This window comes from Gossypium raimondii, chromosome 1 (genome assembly GCF_025698545.1).
Source record: "Gossypium raimondii isolate GPD5lz chromosome 1, ASM2569854v1, whole genome shotgun sequence".
Taxonomy (NCBI): Eukaryota; Viridiplantae; Streptophyta; class Magnoliopsida; order Malvales; family Malvaceae; genus Gossypium; species Gossypium raimondii.
The window spans coordinates 4,475,542-4,498,967 of record NC_068565.1 but is presented as its reverse complement, the minus strand read 5'-3'; the positions used below and the strand labels follow the sequence as shown (position 1 = coordinate 4,498,967).

Below are 23,426 nucleotides of genomic sequence, written 5' to 3'. Positions count from 1 at the left end.
TTAATATCTAATATAATTTAGTCTCTATATTTTTATAATTTTATTAATTAGTTCAAGTAAATAATACCATTACCTTTTCAATTAAAATATCACATAGTTATATATAATTTGAAAGCGAATCTTTGAATCCATAAACTTGAGAGATTGAGTTCTTATAAATAAAAGTTAGACTACTAAATTCCAAATCTACGAAGTGTAGAGAGTGAGTCATGGTTGTTTAAACTAATCAAATCGGCCAGGGTACCAGTCTGGAGAGGCGTCAAATTGGTTGGCCTGTGAACCGTTACAGGTTAGCAAAACTAGGCTAAAAAACCGATTGAATCATTTTTAAAAAAAATATTTTTATTTTTATGTTTTTTAATGATTTATTTAATCGAACCATATGAACCAATATCTAACCAGTTCAACTACCATTTTAATTCTAAAAATTTTGCTTGAAATATTACTCTACAATTTGACATAAACAAATAACTAATCCAACATGAAGTATGAGTAAACTATACTAGTGTCAAAACTAAATTCCATATTGAGCCATCAAATTTATGAGAAATAATTTTTTTCAAAATAAGTAAATTCTTTTCCTATTAAAAATAGATCATAAAATGATTAAATGTTATTAATTAAAATTAATTTATTATTAATTCATAAAATAAAATAAAATAAATAATACTCCTATATTATTTAACAATTACATATATCATGGTCTGACCGAATAACCCTTTTCATATAATATATTTTAAAATATGTCTTATGTATTTTTATTTGGAATTAAATTTAAATGCAATTATTTGTAATTATATAAGAAAAATATATTTGGTTAATTATGGTAATTGGTGGGTCTCATCAAATTGGATGTAATTAAGGTACTCGAATTATACTTTTTAAATATTAGAAAGTGAGAATTGGAGTAATTACGCTGATAATTACACTCATATTCAATTTTTAAAATTTATAAAAATATATTTTGAGCATAAATATGCATGAGTGTTTGGGATGATTATGACAAAAAAGTTTATATTATGAAAATATTTTGTGTATTTTATAAAATTATAACAAATGTTTTTTATATTATTTAGATCATAAAATTTTCTACAATTTGCCCAAAAATTCGTTATAAAAATAAATTGTATGTTATAAAAGTACTACAATATATTTATTTATTTATAAAATGTTATGACAAAATATCTACATAACCATTTATGTGTTTATTCTATATATTATAAAAGAACTGTATTTATTTTCATAAAGAACAAAGTCACGTGCAAACTCGAATAGTCACGTGCAAACATGAACCGCCGGTATCCCTATTTTAATTTCCCGGTAGCTCTACAAGCAATGGCGGGAAAACCAGAGCCATTATTAGAGGGAAAATCTCCCAAATCTGATTTCAAAACCCTCCCAAGAGAGAAGAAAAAAAGAAGAAGAAGAAAATGACTCAAATTGAAACCCTAGGTATTCTTGAAGAGATCCAAGCTATCGTCTCCGATAAACTTCAAGTCGTAAGTTCTGTTATCTTAGATATATATATTTTTACTATACTTTCGTATTGGCTTAATTCGTTGGTTGCTTCCAGGATTTTGGTAATAGTGCTATTCTCTTTTGTAAATTTTGATTTTTTTTCTTTCCCTCTTGTGGTAATAAATTCACGGGTTTTTATCCATTTTCTTGCTTTTTTTACTGATTTTTTATTGCATCAATTGGTTTCTGGGTCGGGTTTTTAAATGGAGTCTCTTTTGATTACATAGGTAACTAGAAGGAAATTTCTTCCTATTCCCTTTTTCATGTTATTTGTTTGTGTCTTTATTTGATGGATTTTGGGATTAAAGGAATATGGTAATTTTTAAAGTAAAACCAACTGAATTTACAACTCTTCTTTAGAGTATGAATTATTCACTGGAAAATGAAATTTCGATTTGGTAAGATGGTAATTCTGTTCCAAGGAGGATTTGTATAGTATACAGTCTTTGGAAGAAGTGATTTGTTGTTTGCAGTTTGGAAGGAGATTTTGATAATAAAAAATTATGTAGTAGGACCATATTTGACCTCTCCTTGTATTATCTTCTCGATTTATATGCTTAAATTAAATTATCTTGGAGGAATTCTATGATAATTCAGGTCAATGAAAGTACTCTCCTTTTATTTGTAGGCTAGAATTTTTGTTCAAAGCAAGGACTTTACATAAAATATTTTTTTTCCTGCTTAACTCAAAGTGAATTTCTTTTCAGGTATCCTACAAGTGGTTGAGTCGTAATTTTCTGGTCTCATCCAACGTTGCAAAGAGGTAAAATTCTCCCGCCAAGAATGTAGTTAAAGTTTCCATGCACTTAAGTAGCCATGTACATCAAGAATCATATAGATAATGTTTTCCAACTCACCGATAGTTGTACTTAGATTGCTTGCTGAGTTTGTTGAGAAGCATGGAAGTGGATTAGAAGTTGTATATAGTTTGTCTGGCTGGTTGAAGAACTCTCCATCAAACTATCATATTCAGCTTGTAACAAGACATAAACTTTCAGGTTAGACTTCCCATGGAAATTTCATCTGGTTCTACTTATTCTAATACGTCTGCAGTTAGGCTGTAATAGCCTTTACATGTGTGATTGTGTAAAAGTTGCAGGATCATATTTCTTGGAATAGATGAACTACATATAGTAGGGTAGTCATGGTCAAAGTAGATTGTAGTTCATTCAACTGTTGATATCCATTATATCTATAATGCTAACTTGAATCCACATTCTTCCTCATGATTTTCTCGTATAATTCCAAGTTTATATATATTCCCTGTTAAAAGAAGAGAGTTATTTTCTGAGAAATCTTCATTCACTTGACTAACTGACCTGTTATTCCTGTTTCATAATTAAGGCTCATGAAGGAGCATTTACAACTGTATAATGCAAATTTAAGTACAGTTATATACAAGAAACAGGGTAGTTGCTTTTCACATTTTATTTAACTTCAACATTTTCAGTATTGCTGGAAAGCTTCCTTCATATCAGTTTCCTTTTACTTAGAAGTTACCTTTTATCAAACCATGCCTCCTCCATGTGAATAGAGAAGTATCAAGTACATTTTCAATATTGCCAATATACTATTGAGTTTATCAGTGTTTTAAGATGCTTTTGGTGGTTTTTGGTATACTATATTAATCCTCTAGATGATTGACTTCTTGTGCCATAATAATATTTACGTTGTTGGGCTATCAAAATTAGGTAAATGATTAATGTAAATTCTTTTTTCCTGAATTTCCTGCAGAAGCCAAGCAAGAATATGATGGCAATTGCAGAGCTGATGTCTACAGTGTGCAAGTTTGCATCCCAGAGGACCCAGCTGCAATTTGGAATACTGAATTTCTACAAGCTGAAGAGCTCTTCAAGCAGCCTGCCCCAGTGGAGAATTGCTTGAGAGATAATAGGTATCCTACTTCCATAAAGTGATCATCCCAGCACAAGGAGAAAATTATATTTCAATGTTCCATTAGTGATTCCTCCGTGTTAATCACTTTTTGCTGGTCCTTGTAGTTTCCATTCAGATGTTTAGTTACTTATCTATACATTTAGTGGAGGCTCAAGTAGCCTGTTTGTTTACAGAAACTTTTTTGGAATAGAAAACCACACAAGAGTAGTAGTTTGGTTTGGGGGCAGGGGCTGATGGGAGGGGTTGGGTGAGTCAAGAGACATGAAGTCAGCTCATATAATCCTAAAATCTAGGTGAAAGTCACATGCTAGTTCCTTATCAGATGAATATTTACATCTGTCTGTCATGTGTATATCTTATCCTTAATGTTTTCTTCAGGTTCTGCGGGATTTCAGCTTCATTTGTCAAGCGCAATGTTGATGGAACTCCCGCAAGGGTTGCTGCTGCACAACCAAATAATGCGGGAATCTCAGGACCATCCAAACAGAATTCTTCTCAAACCAACGCAGCTTTACCATCTCAACAAAATAAAGTTCTGCAATCAAGCTCAAAAGTTGCTCAGCATACTCCCATTATGGTAAAAGATGTCAAAAGTGATGGTATTGGTGAAGTCCATAATCTGGCCGTCAAGCCTTCTACTGATAAAAAGAAAACTACCTCCTTGCCTTCTAATAAAAACAAAGATCAGAATGGTAAAAGTTCCACTGGAAATGGAGGTTCGTTAGTAACTTTATTGGGTCGTGCGTGTACAAAACCAAAGTGCAGTTCTGTGCCAGAAGTTGGTAGCGATTCCATCCAAAATTTCAATGGTGTGTTTACTAGAGTTTCCTTGTTATATGAATTTCTTTAACTGCATTCTATAAATTATAAAGCAAACTTGTATTCATCAACCTAAGACTCATATTACTTGAGTGGTTCTGCTATTTAAATTTCTTCTTTTCTTTTATATCATAGCTGACTGGTTTTCTTATTTTTGTAATTTCCTTTTAAATTACTAGGTACTGTGGATGCACAAATTTGTGCTCGTGAAGCAGTAGAAGACGAGAACAGTGACCTTGACGCTTATGAGGTTAATTTCAGGAGAGCTTCTTATGGTGAAGGCAATAAGAAGCGGAGGGTAGTTTTTGATTTCTCAGATGAAGATGAGAATGAAGATGCTGTCAATCTAGCTTCACCTGATCTCCCTAAAAGGAAATCACTTTTAGGTTCAGAACAAGATTCTAAAACTTTGGTTTCAGAGAGGCCCAATTCAATTGTAGACAAGCCAAACAAGGATGAAGTGAATATTAAGGAAGAGACAATGACTGATGGAGAACCCAATAGATCGTTGAGGGAAGAAACTTCACTTGTCAGCAAACGCACAAATGGTAGAAATTCTGTGGTTAAGCTTGAGAGCCAGCTTCCTGAAACTGCTCCAAATAAGATGGATGAAGTGACTGATGCTGCACCCAATTCACCTAAAAGGAGGAAGGTGATAAAAACACATATCGATGACCATGGAAGAGAAGGTAAATCCAATGCCTAGCTTCTCTCCGAGAGTGCTGTTTTCCTTTTCCCTATGTCAGTTCATCAATTTAGATAATTTTATGGCCTGTTCTTTCTTATGAGAAATGCAGAAATTGGTGTTTGTACATTTGTATCCCCCTTTCCCCCTTAAATGCAATAAACTGAAGCAAACAATAATAGTAGTGCTAATTCAACAGAGTATATCTTCTCATATATTCTTTTTCATTTATGTTAATATTAGTAAATGAGGTAGTTTGGGAAGGCGAGGAGACAGAGGTGAAGAAAGTTGAAAATCATATGCCGAAGAAAGTTGGAAGTGGAACAACCAATGCTGAAGCCAATACTGTTACAAATACCACTAACAGGTTATGGTATTGTCTGTTTATTTTTATTTTTGCTAGTTCTCATGTTGCTGTTTAGCAGAAGTGCATTTGACAATTGCTTATCATGTCCTTTTCTTTTTGCCATGAAGTGCTTCTCTAAGCCAGTACATCTTTGATTGAAAATTAACCACCTGTTTGGTTTTAATCGTATGTTCCTGCTAGTGAACATTATGTTTAGTTGTACAGGTTTCCAGGTTGGGGCAGTGGTTTAGTTGACATTCTAGTTATTTGAAACTCAGCATCCAAATATGTATAATCTTTTTCAGGATTCTCACTTTTGACAACCGATTTAATCTCTCATGTTTTCCTTGTTTTTCTCCTTCTTTCCTCCTGCCATACATGAGAACGGATAAAACTAAAGCCTAATTATTTCCCGAAAATAGGTCCTAGGATGAAGAGTTAACAATCTTTGCTAGAACATCAAAAAGGAAATAAGCCAACGGGGATTCCTGTTACGGTTTTAACTATAATTCATAGTGTTATCGTATAAAATTGTGTAGCCCAACTGTAGGGGACTAAAGATGAAGAAAACAGTGGAAAAGTGGGAGAAGGGATGGTATAATCTCCCCTCTACAATATGTAATTCTTTTACTACTTCAAGCAATTGAAATATAATTGTTAGGTTACTAAGCTGTGTTGTCAATAAGATTGATAGCCTTCATTGAGGCCAATATTTGCTTCTATCATGTAGATGTTTTATTTCAATTTACATATTTAGTGGGAAATTAATAGTTAGGGTGGCAGCCGGCAGGGTGGTCTTAACTTTTCAAGTTGTTGGTGCAGGCCTACTGCACCCAAAAGGTCTGCTGTAGGAAGCACTGCACCATCTAATCCTGGAGGCAAAGCCGGAAACAAGAAGGCTGGAAATGCAAAGGATCCTAAGCAAGGCAACATTCTGTCTTTCTTTAAAAAGGCTTGATCACAGTGAAACCAGCAAGCAACTGAGCTGGAAATGCATTTTCGCGTATATTTTAATGTATTATTATGAATATGTATACTGCATGTTCATGCAGGATAGTCTGATAGAAGGCTTCCATATATGAGGGATTTAACATGACTAAACGCTGTTTAATTCTATTTCTTTACCTTTTGGAATGAAGAGCAGTGCCTTAAAGAATTCTTTTTATGATTCGACACTTTGTTTTTCATTGAACAAAAATTTTAACTTTCATACAAGATATTATGCCATTGCATTGATTCAACTCAGTTATTTAATTCGTTTTGGTAAAATCTTATACATGGTCTTCAGGTCCAAACAAGGGCCAAACAAAAACTATCTCTACACAAAAGCTCAGAGAAGAACTGTGACATCTTGATTGAAACCAATGTTTATGTCTTTTGATCATTTCATCAGAGAAACTTACGGCAACCTAGTGAACATCGAAAGTAAACACAAGTTAAAAAGGAACATTAGTGAGCGGCCCTAAGTTCATAAAGGGGTTTGAAGAAGATGAGAGAATCATATACATGATTTACATTAAACCTTTGTGTGCAATGCACTCTGTATTCTCTCTATTTTCAAATCTCTCGGATCAAATTGGTTGGCTCACTCAAAACATACTTTGGTAGTTCATACTTGGCACCTGCAAAGAAGAGTTAGTGAAAGCATGTTAGAAGAAATTTCAAGCCGGAATATGTGGCATTTTCAGAAAGTTAACTATTTCCAAGAAGGATGAATCAGAGGGGTGTTGAAGGAGGCTTGACTGGTTTTCAAGTTTTGATTCAACAAGGTTTCATTACCTCTTTCATCGTAGCAGATAGTTAAATCGGCAGATTGCACTATGACCCCTGCACTGTCCACAATAGCTTGAGCAAATGTTAAATCCTGTTTAGTAGCAGCTTTAAGTGCATCCCAGATCTCTAGCGTCCAGGAAGTTGACATTTACATTCCAGATCCATGTGAACATAACCAAGTTATTAACATATAAACAGATTAAAAGTAAATATGCTTTATAATAAGTAGACGGCACCATAGCTTTTTCAGTTCACTTTCAATCATTTACTTCTAATGTTCTGTTCTACAATAAAACTAGATTGCATTTTAGCAAAGAAACCATATTTCCTGATGAGACCAGAAATTGAAGACATACAGCCTGTGATATTTATTCCAATATTTAAATGAAAAAAACTGGTATTATTATTTGAGGTTTCCTGCTTGGTTCTCTCTTTTCTTCTCTATTTCTTTTAAACTCTGCCCTTAGTTAATCCAGTATTTTTCTTTGATTTTCCAGCAACTCCTATTGTTCTTTTTTTTCCTTCCTTGGAAGACATACTTCCGTCTTGTAATCATAATACCGTTCAGTAGTCAAATATTAGAAAACCGACTACTGTTATTAAGTACTGAGAGTTCGTACTCAGTCTAGGGATTTTCAAAAATCATTGTAGGCTTTTAGTAAGCCTGATTTTGGTTAAAATAAGTGTAACTAAAAAGGCTGTTCTCCTAAAACACAAGCGTCATAAGGGTTACAAACTGTGTCATCTTTAACTCAATATGACTTACCCTGCCTTTGTATTTAAGTTGGCAGGAACTCCTAAATACAAATGTTTAGTTTGGAAATCACATCTATGGAGAACCTTCCCATGAAACTTATAGTTCCAGTTAATGACTCCATTCTAATCAATCAAACACTAAGTCTAATAAATAAATAAATAAAGCTAAAGCCAACACCAACAACCATAAGAACATTGCTAAGAGGAACCTAAAACCTGCTGAATACACATGTTTTTCTCTCAGTTTTTCTTTTATTTTCCTTTTGGGCTATAAAATTGAAATTAGGCTGAATAGTGAAAGAGTTGGTCTACCTAATTTATATTTTCCAGTTTCTGTTGATTCACATGCATGCTCAAGTAATCTTACTGGTAACCAAAGCTCTTAACATTGTATATCAGGGCCAAGGAACTTAAAATGAACAAGAAAATAACTCACTACATGAATCCAAGTATCTAACTACAATAATTTCATATCTACAATTCTTGGTCTGACTTCAGAACCAACTTGAAACGGCATATATCATTTCACTTTGATTCAGTTTTCCATAGAAACAGATCCCCACCTAAGTAGAAAAGCATATTGGCGGATCAGTTGGCTTTATCAGATTATCCACTCAGTGTTTCAGCATTTTCTGAATTTCCCCTAACTCATACAGTAAAGGAGAAGAAAAAGACCTTTTCCATTTGGTCAACTCAAGATCAACAAAATTTCTTCTCACCCACAAAATTGATAATTGTGGAAAGATACTCGTAATCTTATGCTAACGGTTGATTTCTAGAAACAAAATCATTACTGGTTATATGTCATAGGTACTACCTTTACTACCACCATAATGAGGTGCAGTGTCCCAAAACTCTTCACGCATCTGCTCAAGTTGAGACTTGGTTATCGGCTGAGGATGTTTCCAGGGCTTTGGCTTCCGGATCTTTTTCACATTCCCTATCAGAGCCAAAAGAGTTCACTATATCATTTACTACACATACACTTCGAATGCAAATCTAAAAGCATGATTTCATACAGCATGTTTGCCAGAAAGAGTTAGTAAGTTGGTTAGCGGATGGTAAAAAGAAACTAACCACCCAAACACTCAAGCACTACTTCTTTTGAAGATAGCATGCTTGGAGCTCAAACTCGGAAAAAGTTTCCTACGTGATAAGAATCCAGCACTTAACTCTACCGGTTTATATAGCCATGCTTAAGAGGCATTCAGCAAGTCCCGGATTAGAATCCTAGCATCCACTATCCCTTCTCTACGCAATGTGAGACCATCTTTGGACTGAAAATAAAGTTTCCTATATGATTATGAATTGTGCTAAACTGATCCATTGTCATACATATGACAATAGCATGAATGAACATATAATTACATAGCCCATTTCATGCAGCCAAGGCATTAGTCCTTTTTCTTTTTCATAATTTGATCAGCAATCTCCAAACTTTCAACTATTGAATCTCGATACAATAGAAAAATACTAATAAATAAATTAACAATGTAGTTGCTTGCAACTCCAAAAATGCAAGTTTTCTTTATTGAAAAAGCTAAATGGAACACATTAGAAAATTTTCAGAAACATTTGGAAAACAAATTGAGTACTAATAATAGAACATTCAAATCATCATCCCAAATTTAGCCCCATTTTCTTCTACTTTCTCTTTTTCAGTCTATAACAACATCATTTATACTATGAAAAGGAATAAGTCAGAAAAGGAATATATAGATGATAGATATTTCAATCATTGCTCCAACATTATAATTTGTTTTGTTTATATATAATCCATATATAGGGAAAAGAAAACAAAGAGACTATAATTATCACACAATTGAATAACCAAAATGTTATCTATCTCTTAAAATGAACGAAAAAAACACTATAAATTGAAACAAAAATTTTAAAAATAAAAAGAAATTCAAGCGGAAGCCTTTTAGCTGCTTTGGAAATATCAGAAACTTTACTTGCTTAATATACCATTTAACTAGCTTAGCTCCAAAGTTTTCTTGAGCTCAAATAAATCAAAGTTTTCTAGAGCTCAAACAAATCAAAGATGTTGTCATTGTTTTTCAAGCTTCCAACTTTCCCGACGATTTTCTCAAAGAACCAAACAAGAAAACCAGAAGAAAAAACAAAGTAAAATACACTCACCGTCTCCTTCGTCGGCGCCGATCCAGCACAGCCCATTCCACTTTTCTTCTAAAAGCCCAAAATCTCACAATTTTAGAAACCCAAAAAAGGAATTTTCTCTATGTTTTCAAAGCAAATTCTTGCTGATTGAAATTTGATTGAAGTCAAAGTTGGTCTGAGAAGAGAGAAAAAGAGATGAAATGTGTTCTGGTGAAAAAGCCTGTGATTTTCCGGCGACTTCAATTAAATTCTTAAAAGAGAAATGTTGACACCATTTTTTTGACGAAAACGGGGTCGATTTGGGTTTTTAAAAAAGAAACGAGAGTCGCCACCAATCTTTTTTTTATGAGGTGTGATTGGATCACCTTGAAAAGTGATTATTTTTAAGAAACGGTTTGATTTTATTAAAACAACAAGTTTGGTCCACGAAATTCAGAAAAACGGGTTCGGGAGTCGGTTACGCACGAGGAAGGATTAGCACCCTCAATACGCCCAAAATTGGTACCTAGTTGATTACTTAATGTCGTAATGTTGAAAATTAAGAACTTAGAATAATTTTAAAAATACGATCCTTGTATTAAAACGTTGAAAATTTTCAAGAAAAGGGGCATATTTCACGTTATTCGAGAAAGTGAATCACATCTAGTAAGTTAGGACATAATATCTCAAATTCCCGATACGCGAATGAAAAATGCTTTTTTGTTTAAAAAATATTTAACTATCTTGGATTAGAAAAGGGATCACGACCAGTAAGTTAAGACACGATCCTTTTTTAATTCCCGATATCGTTTAAAACTTGAATTTGAAAATGTTCGTGTAATAAAATTTAAAATAATATTTAATTATTTAAATCAAATGAAGAAATCGCAACCCAATAAGTTAGGGCATAATTTCTCAAAATATTAAACATTGAATATTGCATTTATTTCGAAAAATCCTCGTCTCGAGAAAACAACGTGTCACATCCAATACGTTAGGACACAACATATTGAATTCTCGATAACAAGCTTTTTATCATTTTTTAAAAGAGTAATCTCGATTATTTAAGTTCAACGAAGAAAGTCGGAACCCAATACGTTAGGGCTCGATTCTCTCGAAAATCTGAAATACCGAGTATTACTTATATTATTAAAATTTCTTTTTTTGAAATCTAAATAAAAATGGGTGTAATGGAATAACAATGATGGTGATATAAGTAAAAATAACACGAGCAAAGCAGAGGATAAATAAATAATAAGACTAAAAATAATCATACAGCATCATAACGAATGATAAATGACAAAAACTAAAGCAAGAAAAACAATAACAAACATGTACATAAATAAACGAACAAGATTAACAAAATTATAAAAACAATAAAAGACATGTGTACATGTATAAAAACTATAAAAATAAAGAATAAAAAGATATATATGTGTGTATATACATAAAATCATAGAAATATATAAAACATGTATATATAAAAGTATGTATATATGTATATTTTATATATTTATAAAAAAACTATGTACGCATAAATATATTATGTGATTGTATTCACGTGTATATGTAATATAAAATATAAAAACATATGTACATATAATTATATACTTATAAAATTTAGAAAATATGTATGTAGATATAAGTATATGTATACAAATTATAAACTATATAAAAATATGAGTATGTATATGTACCAATATATGCGTATAAAGTTAAAATATATAAAAATATAAAGGTAGGTATATATATGTATATTTATAAAATTAAAAAACGCATACTGACATATATATGTATATATTAAAAGTATATGTATACATGCAAAATAAATTATAAAAATAGGTATCACAAAAAGGTAAGTATGTAAGTATGTTAAAATATATATATAAAAATATACATTTATTAAAAATAAAGCTGGAAATAAAATAAAACTAATTAATATATTAATATAATAATAGCAAATACATAAAAAGGAAAATAAAGCTAACAATAATTAATAATATTAAAAATAATAACGTTGAAATAATTAACTAAAATAATGAAAGTATTAAAATGCGGACTAAATCGAACTAAGAATGAAAATATTGGGCAAATTTAAAATAAAAGGATTAGATTGCAACAAGCGCCAAAAGGAGAGGGACCAAAAGAGTAAATAAACTAAGACTCCCAAAACGCAGCACTGCGATGGATTAAATTGATACAAAATTAAATTTATGGGGCTAGATTAAAAATAAAAGAAAATAGCGAAAAGGGGCCTGATTGTAGCGCGTTGCAGAGTCGGAGGACTGCGCGCGAATTATACCCTTCAAAGAAAACACGCGGATCCTCCTCCTGGGTCGGGTCATCGCGCGGGTCATGGAGGGCCAAAACGGTGCTGTTTCATTTCTTATATAAATAGCAAAATAAACAAAAAAAATAGTTTTAAAAACACTTTCTCAAAAAAAAAAGAAAGGAGCTCTCCATCTCTCTCTCTCGGTCCCTCTTTGGCCGATCATCAGGCCGCCGTCCGTCGGCCACCGCGCACGGTGGTCGGAGGCACAAAATCAGATCTTTTCGGTCCCTTTTGAAGCCGATTGCCTCTAGACCACAGATCCAAGGTGGAACGTCGAGAAAGATGAGTCCAAGATCCGAAAATGAGGAGAGACCGCTCGTCTCCTCCTCCTCCGGCGTGGCACAAGTGAGATTTTCTTTTCCTTTTTCTCTCTTTTATTTTATATTATTGATATCTAAAATAAATAAAACATAAGAGATAAAAAAATGCGAATCTGAGAAAAAAAACTTTTAAACTTGCTTTTGTTCTTTATTTCAAACGTTCGTAGCAAACGAAAGAAGAGAAAACTCTTCTTATTCTACAGTAAACTCGGTTTTTTGCCGAAAAGGAAAAAGAAAAATCCTCCATTTTTACATTTTCGAATGGCTTTTATAGCCATTTTGTTACAATGTTTTTTTTTGCTTTTGTTGCTACTATTTGCTACCGTTCTTTGCGTGTTTTCTTCCTTGCAGGTGTCAGAGGAGTTGGTGGCAGAGAGTCAGTGGCGTCGGTGGCAGAGGGTTGGTGGCTGAAGCTAGGGATAGGGAGCGGCGGCTAGGGTTTTTGTTCTTCTTTTTTTTTTGCTGAAAATAGTTTAGGTTTTGGGCTTGTTGGGCCATTAGGGTTTTAATTTATTTGGGCTGATGTTTGGGTCATGAGTGTTGGGTTAGTGTTTAGGTGGGTTGAGGTTTGGGTAGTAGGCAAAATTGGGCTGTACAGCTGCCCCTCTTTGCTCGTTGTCGTGTAACAGGAACAGAGTAAAGACTAAGAAAGACCAATTTTGCCCGGTCTCCGAGTCTTTAATTATCTTGACGCTTCTCTTTAAGTAGCTTTATTTCAATCCACTGTATCTTGTTGCGTCGATTCACTCCACTGCACTTCAGAAAGATACGACTTGTAGCTTCAATCCACTCTGTTGCAACTTCAGGAGGATGAGATTCGTAGTAAGATTCGTTATTGTTGATCTGCTCCACTACTGCTTAGGGGGACAGAGTTTACAGTCTTTGACCTACTCCACTACTGCTTAGGGTGATAGGACTAATGGCTTAAATCTGCTTCTCCACTGTATTGGGAAGATAAGATTCACCATCTTCAATCTGCTCCATTACTGTTTAGGGTGACGGAATCTGCAATCTTCAACCTACTCCACTACTGCTTAGGGTGATAGGACTAATGGTTTAAATCTGCTTCTCCACTGTATTGGGAAGATAAGATTCACCATCTTCGATCTACTCCACTACTGCTTAGGGTGATAGAATCTTGGAATCTTCAACCTACTCCACTACTGCTTAGGGAGATAGGACTAATGGTTTAAATCTACTTCTCCACTATCTTGGAAAGATAAGATTCACCATCTTCGATCAGCTCTACTGCAACTTCAGAGAGATAAGATCAGTGGTTTATAGCTTTAATCTACTCTACAGCAACTTCAGAGAGATAAGATTTGCTATCTTCAATCTGTTCATCGAGGAAGTAAGATTCGCCGTTGCGGGCTCAATCTTTTAATTACAATGTAGAAAAATCAAGATTCGCCGTTGTGGCTTCAATCTGTTCCGCTGCACTTCCTGGAAAGTAAGATTCGCCGTTGTAGCTTCAATCTTTTGAATTACAATGTCGGGGAAGTGAGATTCACTGTCGTAGCTTCAATCTTTTCCGCTACATCGCCTGGGAAGTAAGATTCGCCGTTGTAGCTTCAATATTTTGAATTGCAATGTTGGGGAAGCAAGATTTGCCGTCGTAGCTTAAATCTGTTCTGCTGCATTGCCTAAGAAGTAAGATTCGCCGTTGTGGCTTCAATCTTTTGAATTGCAATGTCAGGGAAAGAAGATTCGCCGTTGTAGCTTCAATCTATTCCGCTGCACTGCCTGGAAAGTAAGATTCACCGTTGTAGCTTCAATCTTTTGAATTGCAATGTCGGGGAAGTGAGATTTGTCGTTGTAGCTTCAATCTGTTCCGCTGCACCGCCTAGAAAGTAAGATTCGTCGTTGTAGCTTCAATCTTTTGAATTGCAATGTCGGGGAGGTGAGATTCACTGTCGTAACTTCAATCTTTTCCGCTGCATCGTCTGGGAAGTAAGATTCGCCGTTGTAGCTTCAATCTTTTGAATTGCAATGTTGGGGAAGCAAGATTTGCCGTCTTAGCTTCAATTTGTTCTGCTGCATCGCCTAAGAAGTAAGCTTCGCCGTTGTGGCTTCAATCTTTTGAATTGCAATGTCGGGGAAAGAAGATTCGCCGTTGTAGCTTCAATCTATTCCGCTGCACTGCCTGGAAAGTAAGATTCACCGTTGTAGCTTCAATCTTTTGAATTGCAGTGTCGGGGAAGTGAGATTCACCGTTGTAGCTTCAATCTGTTCCGCTGCACCGCCTAGAAAGTAAGATTCGTCATTGTAGCTTCAATATTTTGAATTGCAATGTCGGGGAGGTGAGATTCACTGTCGTAGCTTCAATCTTTTCCGCTGCATCGCCTGGAAAGTAAGATTCACCGTTGTAGCTTCAATCTTTTGAATTGTAATGTCGGGGAAGCAAGATTCGCCGTCGTAGCTTCAATCTGTTCCGCTGCATCGCCTAAGAAGTAAGATTCACCGTTGTGGCTTCAATCTTTTAAATTGCAATGTCGGGGAAAGAAGATTCACCGTTGTAGCTTCAATCTATTCCGCTGCACCGCCTGGAAAGTAAGATTCACCGTTGTAGCTTCAATCTTTTGAATTGCAATGTCGGGGAAGTGAGATTCGTCGTTGTAGCTTCAATTTATTCCGCTGCACCGCCTAGAAAGTAAGATTCGCCGTTGTAGCTTCAATCTTTTGAATTGCAATGTTGGGGAGGTGAGATTCACTGTCGTAGCTTCAATCTTTTCCGCTACATCGCCTGGGAAGTAAGATTCATCGTTGTAGCTTCAATCTTTTGAATTGTAATGTCAGGGAAGTAAGATTCGCCGTCGTAGCTTCAATCTGTTCCGCTGCATCGCCTGAGAAGTAAGATTCACCGTTGTGGCTTCAATCTTTTGAATTGCAATGTCGGGGAAAGAAGATTCGCCGTTGTAGCTTCAATTTTTTAATTGTAACGCGGGGAAGTGAGATTCACCATTGTAGCTTCAATCTGTTCCACTGCACCGCTTGAGAAAGTAAGATTCGTCGTTGTGGCCTCAATCTTTTAATTGCTGCAAACTATGGTTTCTTCGATCTGCTTCTCTGTCAGTTCAGAAAAATAAGATCTGCCATCTTCATTGATCTGTTCTTTGGGGAACATGACCTATATGATCCATTTGATGGACCTATTTATGCCTAGTGTTTCGGGTGTTATGATTAAGATGAATCAAAATTTCCTAACTAGATGTGTATGAATGATATTTTCGTGAATGCAGAATGTCATGAGAATGATCCATTTTTAATGTTTGAGTTGTTATTGCTCATTGTTTTATCACTGACGTGTTACAACACCTTCTTGCTCGGCTGGCATATCCAGCGAAACACTTAATCAGATTGCCCCCACTGTAAACCTCCAAGTTCAATCCTCTGGATGAAAAATTTGAACCATCTTTCTCCCGCTGTAACCCAAGGGTAGAAAGATCTAGCCTTTCTCAATCTTCTCCTATCGCAATTCAAGGATACAGAATGTGAAGCTCTTTGGTCCTTTACCTCATTCCTAGGTGTCATACCAAATGCTCATGCACAATTGCAAAATTTTTCTCCGAGAAAACCTTTCCTTATCACTTGGTGATCATTGCTTGTTTATTCATTGAAACTTGGCCACCAACACGGCATCTTGTCATTTTGTTCAATCAAGGTTTTTTTCTTCTTCTTTTTTTGACAACAAAATCTGAAAGGATAGACTTTATTTAGACTCTTCCTTCTTAGATATTTCACCCTTTAAACTTGGTGTTTTCTAAACAATAGTCCTGTTTCAGGTTCCTATATTATTTAGAAACTTTTAGAGTAATATGCAAAACTTCCATTGTAAAAGTAATATTTGTCCATTAATCACTATTCCAATGCAACATGCTTGCAAAAAGGGTTATAACAATGGATAAGAATAAAGTTGGTTCTGAGCATAGCTCGAAAGGAATAAATTATCAAAGGTAGTCAGAATAAAAGAGGAATTGGTTAGAACACGTATCTTGAAAAAGAATGAAGCATTCCAAGAACAACAAATTCAATATATAAATAGTATAAAAACTAGGTGCCCCAGATATCGCAGCTTGAATTTCTCTGTACAAACTTTCTGAAGACCATGTGTTTAGGAGATCTACAGGACTTTGTCGATGCCCCAAGATGTCGCCTTACCCTTTCAGGTATAGTAAGATCACCACATGCCTCTAATTTGATCACTTCATGCCCCATTCTAATCAATATTTGAGCCGCCCTTCGGGTTTTCAACTCAAACCCCCTTTGGCCTAAGATGCCCTTTGCGGGTTTTCGCCTTAACCTCTCATTTTTCTTTTCTTTTTCTCTTTTTTTCTTTTTCTCTTATTTTTGACTTTGATTGATTTTTTCTTTTTTTCTTTTGACTTTGATTTTTCTTTTTTTCCCTCTTTTTTCTTTTTTTTTATGGAATCTGAACTCATAAGGTTAGGCAAGTCCTTGTTATCCCTTTTGAAGGATCTTCTTTGATCGGATTTCATTTATAGAGCCTTCTGGGGTGAAACTACAACAGAAATCTTTTGATCTTCCTCGTTAATCAGGATAAAATCCCATAGAACTTGAAGAGATGGAAGCTCGACTTTAAATGGGCAAAGCTATGCTGAGTCAACGAGAGAGGCATTTGCCCTGACGAAGAATCGCATCGTTCACTGCAAATTTCTGAAAACGTGCTACTGTGTAGATTTCATTATCAGCGATTAATTCGGGCATATCCTGGTATGATCAGACATCTTTGAACTCTAGAGGTAACTCAACAAGGTCTTGCTTCATCTTTGCGGTCAAGTTAATTCTAATATTCACCAAGCTCACAATTTCTAATGATTCCTTGTGAGGTAAGATCTGTCTATCTTCTTATTCTACCCTCCTCATCAAGTCCAGAGATAAGCTACGGTCTATGTCATTTCCAAAGTCATGAGATCCATCTAAACACATGCCTCATTCAAGAGGAAAATCTGAGTCTGTAGCAGTGTCATTCATGTCTTTGATATCTGGGGACTCATAATAAGTACCAAAGAATATATAAAAGAATGTATAAATTTATGAATAATTATTTATTCAATATAATTATGAATGAATGAATGATGTGGAAGAAAATCCAAAAGAATGAAATAATAAGAAATAATTATTCAAAAAGAATGAAAGAATATTGGCTCAAAAAGGAATGCAAAGATGTATTTTATTAGAATAATAACGTTCAGACATTAGCCTATTTCACAAAGGAATTTCTATCACTTTTAGGCTAAAAACAACAAAAGTGTTCTGAACATTACTATAAATAAGCTCTAAAAACTACAAGGATTTCTTCTGTAGTTCAATTGCTTAGAACGCTCCCAAATTTATAAGAGTGGATATCTAACAAGGTCCATTTTCAGTTGTATGACATTTTTTTGACCCCTTCACAGAACTCTATCTTGTTGGACCTTAGCTAACCGCTCTTGTATTTGCAGTTGTAGTTGGTCTTGTCCCCCTTTGGAGTTGTTCAAGTTTTTCCAATATTTGGCCCATGTCCTTTTGTTCCTATTCGGGTATCACAAGAATGTTGGTTTTCCAAATTAGATGAAATAATTTTACTCAATTAAGGTCTTTTAATGGCCCTTAATGCGCATGACGCTATGCAATGCATGAAATGAATGCAAAAAAGAGACGTTGATTTTTGGTTCAATTCTATTAGAAGAACTTTACTAGAAAACAAATCTCTTTATATAAAGCGGATATATATATACGGTTTTGCCCTTATATTCCAAGAAAACGATCCTTTTCTTCATTCGCATGTTAAGATAAATCTCACGAACTCTTCAAAAGGACGTCTCTTCTATCTCCCTTTTGCTTAGTCTGGGCCGCGACTCGTTAATCACTCATCCTCGTGACGCTCGTTGGCTTCTCTTTAAGAAAGTTCAGCGGCTCTCGAATAATCTTTGTCATCTTGAATTCTCGGGTAACGGAGCAATGGTCGCGTAGTCCTCCATTAAACTATCATCCTTCTCTTATCTCGTTTTCTTGCACCATAGTCGAACAATCGTATTATTATCCACTTTATCAAGAAACCCATTTTCTTATGACAAGCTCTCTATTTAACAACCGAACATGAATCAACACCTCTTTTTATGATGAAAATGCAATGCAATCATAACAAAAAAAAGAAACAAGTTAGTACAAAGCAAAAGCAAGCAAGAATAAATAGAAAACCTATTCAGGTGAATACTAGGGGTTCGAAGTGGTTGTACCTAGGGTGGGCTCCTAAGGTTCACTACATGAGGTTTGGCTCTAAAGTAAGGGTACCCGAACCAACAGATTCCTCGATCTTCACCCATTATAGGCTCATATAGACCGAGTTCGATTCAGGGGAATACATTTCCCTATAGCTGCACGGAGATGAAAATCTCACGAAGACATAGGTACGGATGTATCCCGAAAGTGATCCGCTATCCTGCACGGAGGTGAAAACCTCACGAAGGACTAGCTTCTCACTCCCACTTAAAAAGGTATGACCAACGGTCATGCAATGCAATGTGCAGAGATATAAAAATTTAAAATACTAAACATGATGAAAACTATAACTCAAAACAAATGAAATGCAATGAGAGGATCGTATATTTAAATCACATTTTCAACTTTCGACAAAAAGACAAGAAATAATCAACTCGTGGCTTGACTCTCTTATTTAAAGTCCCCAGTGGAGTCGCCAAGCTGTTGACACCATTTTTTTGACGAAAACGGGGTCGACTTGGGTTTTGAAAAATGAAACGAGAGTCGCCACCAATCTTTTTTTTATGAGGTGTGATTGGATCACCTCGAAAAGTGGTTGTTTTTAATAAACGGTTTGATTTTATTAAAACAACAATTTTGGTCCACGAAATTCAGAAAAACGGGTTCGGGAGTCGGTTACGCACGAGGAAGGATTAGCACCCTCAATACGCCCAAAATTGGTACCTAGTTGATTACTTAATGTCTTAATGTTGAAAATTGAGAACTTAGAATAATTTTAAAAATACGATCCTTGTATTAAAACGTTGAAAATTTTCAAGAAAAGGGGCATATTTCACGTTATTCGAGAAAGTGAATCACATCCAGTAAGTTAGGACATAATGTCTCGAATTCCCGATACGCGAATGAAAAATACTTTTTTGTTTAAAAAATATTTAACTATCTTGGATTAGAAAAGGGATCACGACCAGTAAGTTAGGACACGATCCTTTTTTAATTCCCGATATCGTTTAAAACTTGAATTTGAAAATGTTCATGTAATAAAGTTTAAAATAATATTCAATTATTTAAACCAAATGAAGAAATCGCAACCCAATAAGTTAGGGCACAATTTCTCAAAATATTAAACATTGAATATTGCATTTATTTCAAAAAATCCTCGTCTCGAGAAAACAACGTGTCACATCCAATATGTTAGGACACAACATATTGAATTCTCGATAACAAGCTTTTTATCATTTTTTAAAAGAGTAATCTCGATTATTTAAGTTCAACGAAGAAAGTCGGAACCCAATACGTTAGGGCTCGATTCTCTCGAAAATCTGAAATACCGAGTATTACTTATATTATTAAAATTTCTTTTTTTGAAATCTAAATAAAAATGGGTGTAATGGAATAACAATGATGGTGATATAAGTAAAAATAACACGAGCAAAGCAGAGGATAAATAAATAATAAGACTAAAAATAATCATACAGGCATCATAACGAATGATAAACAGACAAAAACTAAAGCAAGAAAAACAATAACAAACATGTACATAAATAAACGAACAAGATTAACAAAATTATAAAACAATAAAAGACATGTGTACATGTATAAAAACTATAAAAATAAAGAATAAAAAGATATATATGTGTGTATATACATAAAATCATAGAAATATATAAAAACATGTATATATAAAAGTATGTATATATGTATATTTTATATATTTATAAAAAAAACTATGTACGCATAAATATATTATGTGATTGTATTCACGTGTATATGTAATATAAAATATAAAAACATATGTACATATAATTATATACTTATAAAATTTAGAAAATATGTATGTAGATATAAGTATATGTATACAAATTATAAACTATATAAAAATATGAGTATGTATATGTACCAATATATGCGTATAAAGTTAAAATATATAAAAATATAAAGGTAGGTATATATATGTATATTTATAAAAATTAAAAAACGCATACTGACATATATATGTATATATTAAAAGTATATGTATACATGCAAAATAAATTATAAAAATAGGTATCACAAAAAGGTAAGTATGTAAGTATGTTAAAATATATATATAAAATATACATTTATTAAAAATAAAGCTGGAAATAAAATAAAACTAATTAATATATTAATATAATAATAGCAAATACATAAAAAGGAAAATAAAGCTAACAATAATTAATAATATTAAAAATAATAACGTTGAAATAATTAACTAAAATAATGAAAGTATTAAAATGCGGACTAAATCGAACTAATAATGAAAATATTGGGCAAATTTAAAATAAAAGGATTAGATTGCAACAAGCGCCAAAAGGAGAGGGACCAAAAGAGTAAATAAACTAAGACTCCCAAAACGCAGCACTGCGATGGATTAAAGTGATACAAAAATAAATTTATGGGGCTAGATTAAAAATAAAAGAAAATAACGAAAAGGGGCCTGATTGTAGCGCGCTGCAGAGTCAGAGGATTGCGCGTGAATTATACCGTTCAAAGAAAACACGCGGATCCTCCCCCTGGGTCGGGTCATCGCGCGGGTCATGGAGGGCCAAAACGGTGCCGTTTCATTTCTTATATAAATAGCAAAATAAACAAAAAAAAAAACAGTTTTAAAAACATTTTCTCAAAAAAAAAGAAAGGAGCTCTCCATCTCTCTCTCTCGGTCCCTCTTTGGCCGATCATCGTCGTCGTCGTCAGTCAAATACCATCACAAGACGGTGGTCGAGGCACAAAATCAGATCTTTTCGGTCCCTTTTGAAGCCGATTGCCTCTAGACCATAGATCCAAGGTGGAACGTCGAGAAAGATGAGTCCAAGATCCGAAAATGAGGAGAGACCGCTCGTCTCCTCCTCCTCCGGCGTGGCACAAGTGAGATTTTCTTCTCCTTTTTCTCTCTTTTATTTTATATTATTGATATCTAAAATAAATAAAACATAAGAGATAAAAAAATGCGAATCTGAGAAAAAAAAACTTTTAAACTTGCTTTTGTTCTTTATTTCAAACGTTCGTAGCAAACGAAAGAAGAGAAAACTCTTCTTATTCTACAGTAAACTCGGCTTTTTGCCGAAAAGGAAAAAGAAAAATCCTCCATTTTTACATTTTCGAATGGCTTTTATAGCCATTTTGTTACAATGTTTTTTTTTGCTTTTGTTGCTACTATTTGCTACCGTTCTTTGCGTGTTTTCTTCCTTGCAGGTGTCAGAGGAGTTGGTGGCAGAGAGTCATGGCGTCGATGGCGAGAGGTTGGTGGCTGAAGCTAGGGATAGGGAGCGGCGGCTAGGGTTTTTGTTCTTCTTTTTTTTTTTGCTGAAAATAGTTTAGGTTTTGGGCTTGTTGGGCCATTAGGGTTTTAATTTATTTGGGCTGATGTTTGGGTCATGAGTGTTGGGTTAGTGTTTAGGTGGGTTGAGGTTTGGGTAGTAGGCAAAATTGGGCTGTACAAGAAAAAAAAACACAAGTGATTTGTTCAAGGTTTAATATATAGATTTGCCCCTAAACTTTGCACTTTTCTCAAATTGGCACCTAATATTTTTTTATCACATTGATTCCTAAGGTTGGCATTTGTTACTCAAATCGATCCATATGATTAACACCAAATCCATTCCTATTGTTAACCTTTAGTTTTTTAAGGATTAATATATAGTAACCATTAACCCCTAAATGTTTTTTCTAATCATATTGGCCCTAAGGTTGGCATGCATTACACAAATTCATCCCTACATTAACACACTTTGTTTTTGGAGAATCTGTTACGTGGACAAGTAGGGGGCGACACGTTGGAGAAATAAGGAGAGCATAAGTGGATTCATCTTTAATTATTCTTAACAAATTTTAAAAAAACATTAAAATTTTTTAAAAAATTAATAAATTTTAAATTTTTAAAAATATTATAAATGATAAAACTCCAAAAACTGAATATATAAAATTGAAAATAAAAAATTAAAGTTAAAATTTAGCATTTAAAAGTTTACTCTTTAAAAATTCAACTTACAAAAATAAAAAATTTAAAATCTAAAATATATAACAAAAAATTAAAAATATAAAAATAGTCAATTTTTAAAAATATTATAAAAGAATTTGATTGGGTGTTAATTTAAGTTAACCAAACTTAACTAACATTAACCGACGCTAACAAGGAGTTGACAAACGTCAAATGGTCAATTTTATTTCTTTAATATTTAAAATATTTTAATTTTATATTTTACAATTTCTTGTAATTTACTAAAAATCGAACCAATTTTATTTATTTTGAATTTTAAACAATTTTTTGACTTTTCACTAAAAATCGAAACATATTGTTTGACTGAAGATATGGAATTGCTAGTTCTTAAATTACTCTTAGATATTATCCTAGTTTAAAGAAGAAGAAATTTCTATTTATCCGAAACATAACAAATAGTGATGGGAGGGGTCGTGATTAAGTGTATCTAGTTGTATGGAAGGACTTGAATGCATCTACTTTTGTCAAAATAGAATTGTGAATTATGTACACAAAGGTGCTAAGCAGGCGAAGACTACACAAGAAAATGCAGTCCTAAAACATCTATAGGGTGTTGTAATCGACCATTGTCTACAAGGTAGATCTAAGTTAATAGATGACATGAGTTTGGTATCCATTACTCCTAAAAGATTATAACCAACATA

General features: G+C 33.9%; 2 protein-coding genes across 3 annotated transcripts in view; one reads left to right on the top strand and one right to left on the bottom strand.

Moving 5' to 3' along the window:
- The first annotated feature begins 1,320 nt into the window (after nucleotides 1-1,320).
- LOC105777044 (uncharacterized) lies at nucleotides 1,321-6,429 on the top strand. 2 transcript variants are annotated; one of them, XM_052630297.1, is made up of 8 exons: nucleotides 1,321-1,499; nucleotides 2,226-2,281; nucleotides 2,392-2,516; nucleotides 3,253-3,412; nucleotides 3,793-4,223; nucleotides 4,413-4,922; nucleotides 5,162-5,291; nucleotides 6,087-6,429. In XM_052630297.1, exons 1-8 carry the CDS (start codon nucleotides 1,431-1,433, stop codon nucleotides 6,220-6,222), a joined length of 1,617 nt encoding a protein of 538 aa, XP_052486257.1. In that variant the 5' UTR covers nucleotides 1,321-1,430; the 3' UTR covers nucleotides 6,223-6,429. The 2 variants fall into 2 exon arrangements, with proteins under 2 accessions (XP_052486257.1, XP_012455548.1); XM_012600094.2 differs by having other exon boundaries at nucleotides 1,323-1,499; nucleotides 5,162-5,285.
- A 168-nt stretch (nucleotides 6,430-6,597) lies between these two features.
- The window catches only part of LOC105777068 (uncharacterized), a 30,868-nt gene continuing 14,039 nt past the window's right edge, over nucleotides 6,598-23,426 (bottom strand). Inside the window, exons 2-4 of the mRNA XM_012600126.2 lie at nucleotides 8,611-8,733; nucleotides 7,044-7,163; nucleotides 6,598-6,886 (exon numbers count right to left, since the gene is read on the bottom strand). Coding sequence (XP_012455580.1) covers nucleotides 6,822-6,886; nucleotides 7,044-7,163; nucleotides 8,611-8,733 — 308 coding nt within the window. The 3' untranslated portion in view covers nucleotides 6,598-6,821. The remainder of the gene's footprint in view (nucleotides 6,887-7,043; nucleotides 7,164-8,610; nucleotides 8,734-23,426) is intronic.

Bases quoted from the DNA above. Each gene is read 5' to 3' on its own strand.
- LOC105777044 (XM_052630297.1), top strand. From the start codon at position 1,431: ATGACTCAAATTGAAACCCTAGGTATTCTTGAAGAGATCCAAGCTATC. The intron at 4,224-4,412 runs GTGTGTTTACTA...TTAAATTACTAG, and splicing joins TTCCATCCAAAATTTCAATG to GTACTGTGGATGCACAAATT. The intron at 5,292-6,086 runs GTATTGTCTGTT...TTGTTGGTGCAG, and splicing joins AATACCACTAACAGGTTATG to GCCTACTGCACCCAAAAGGT.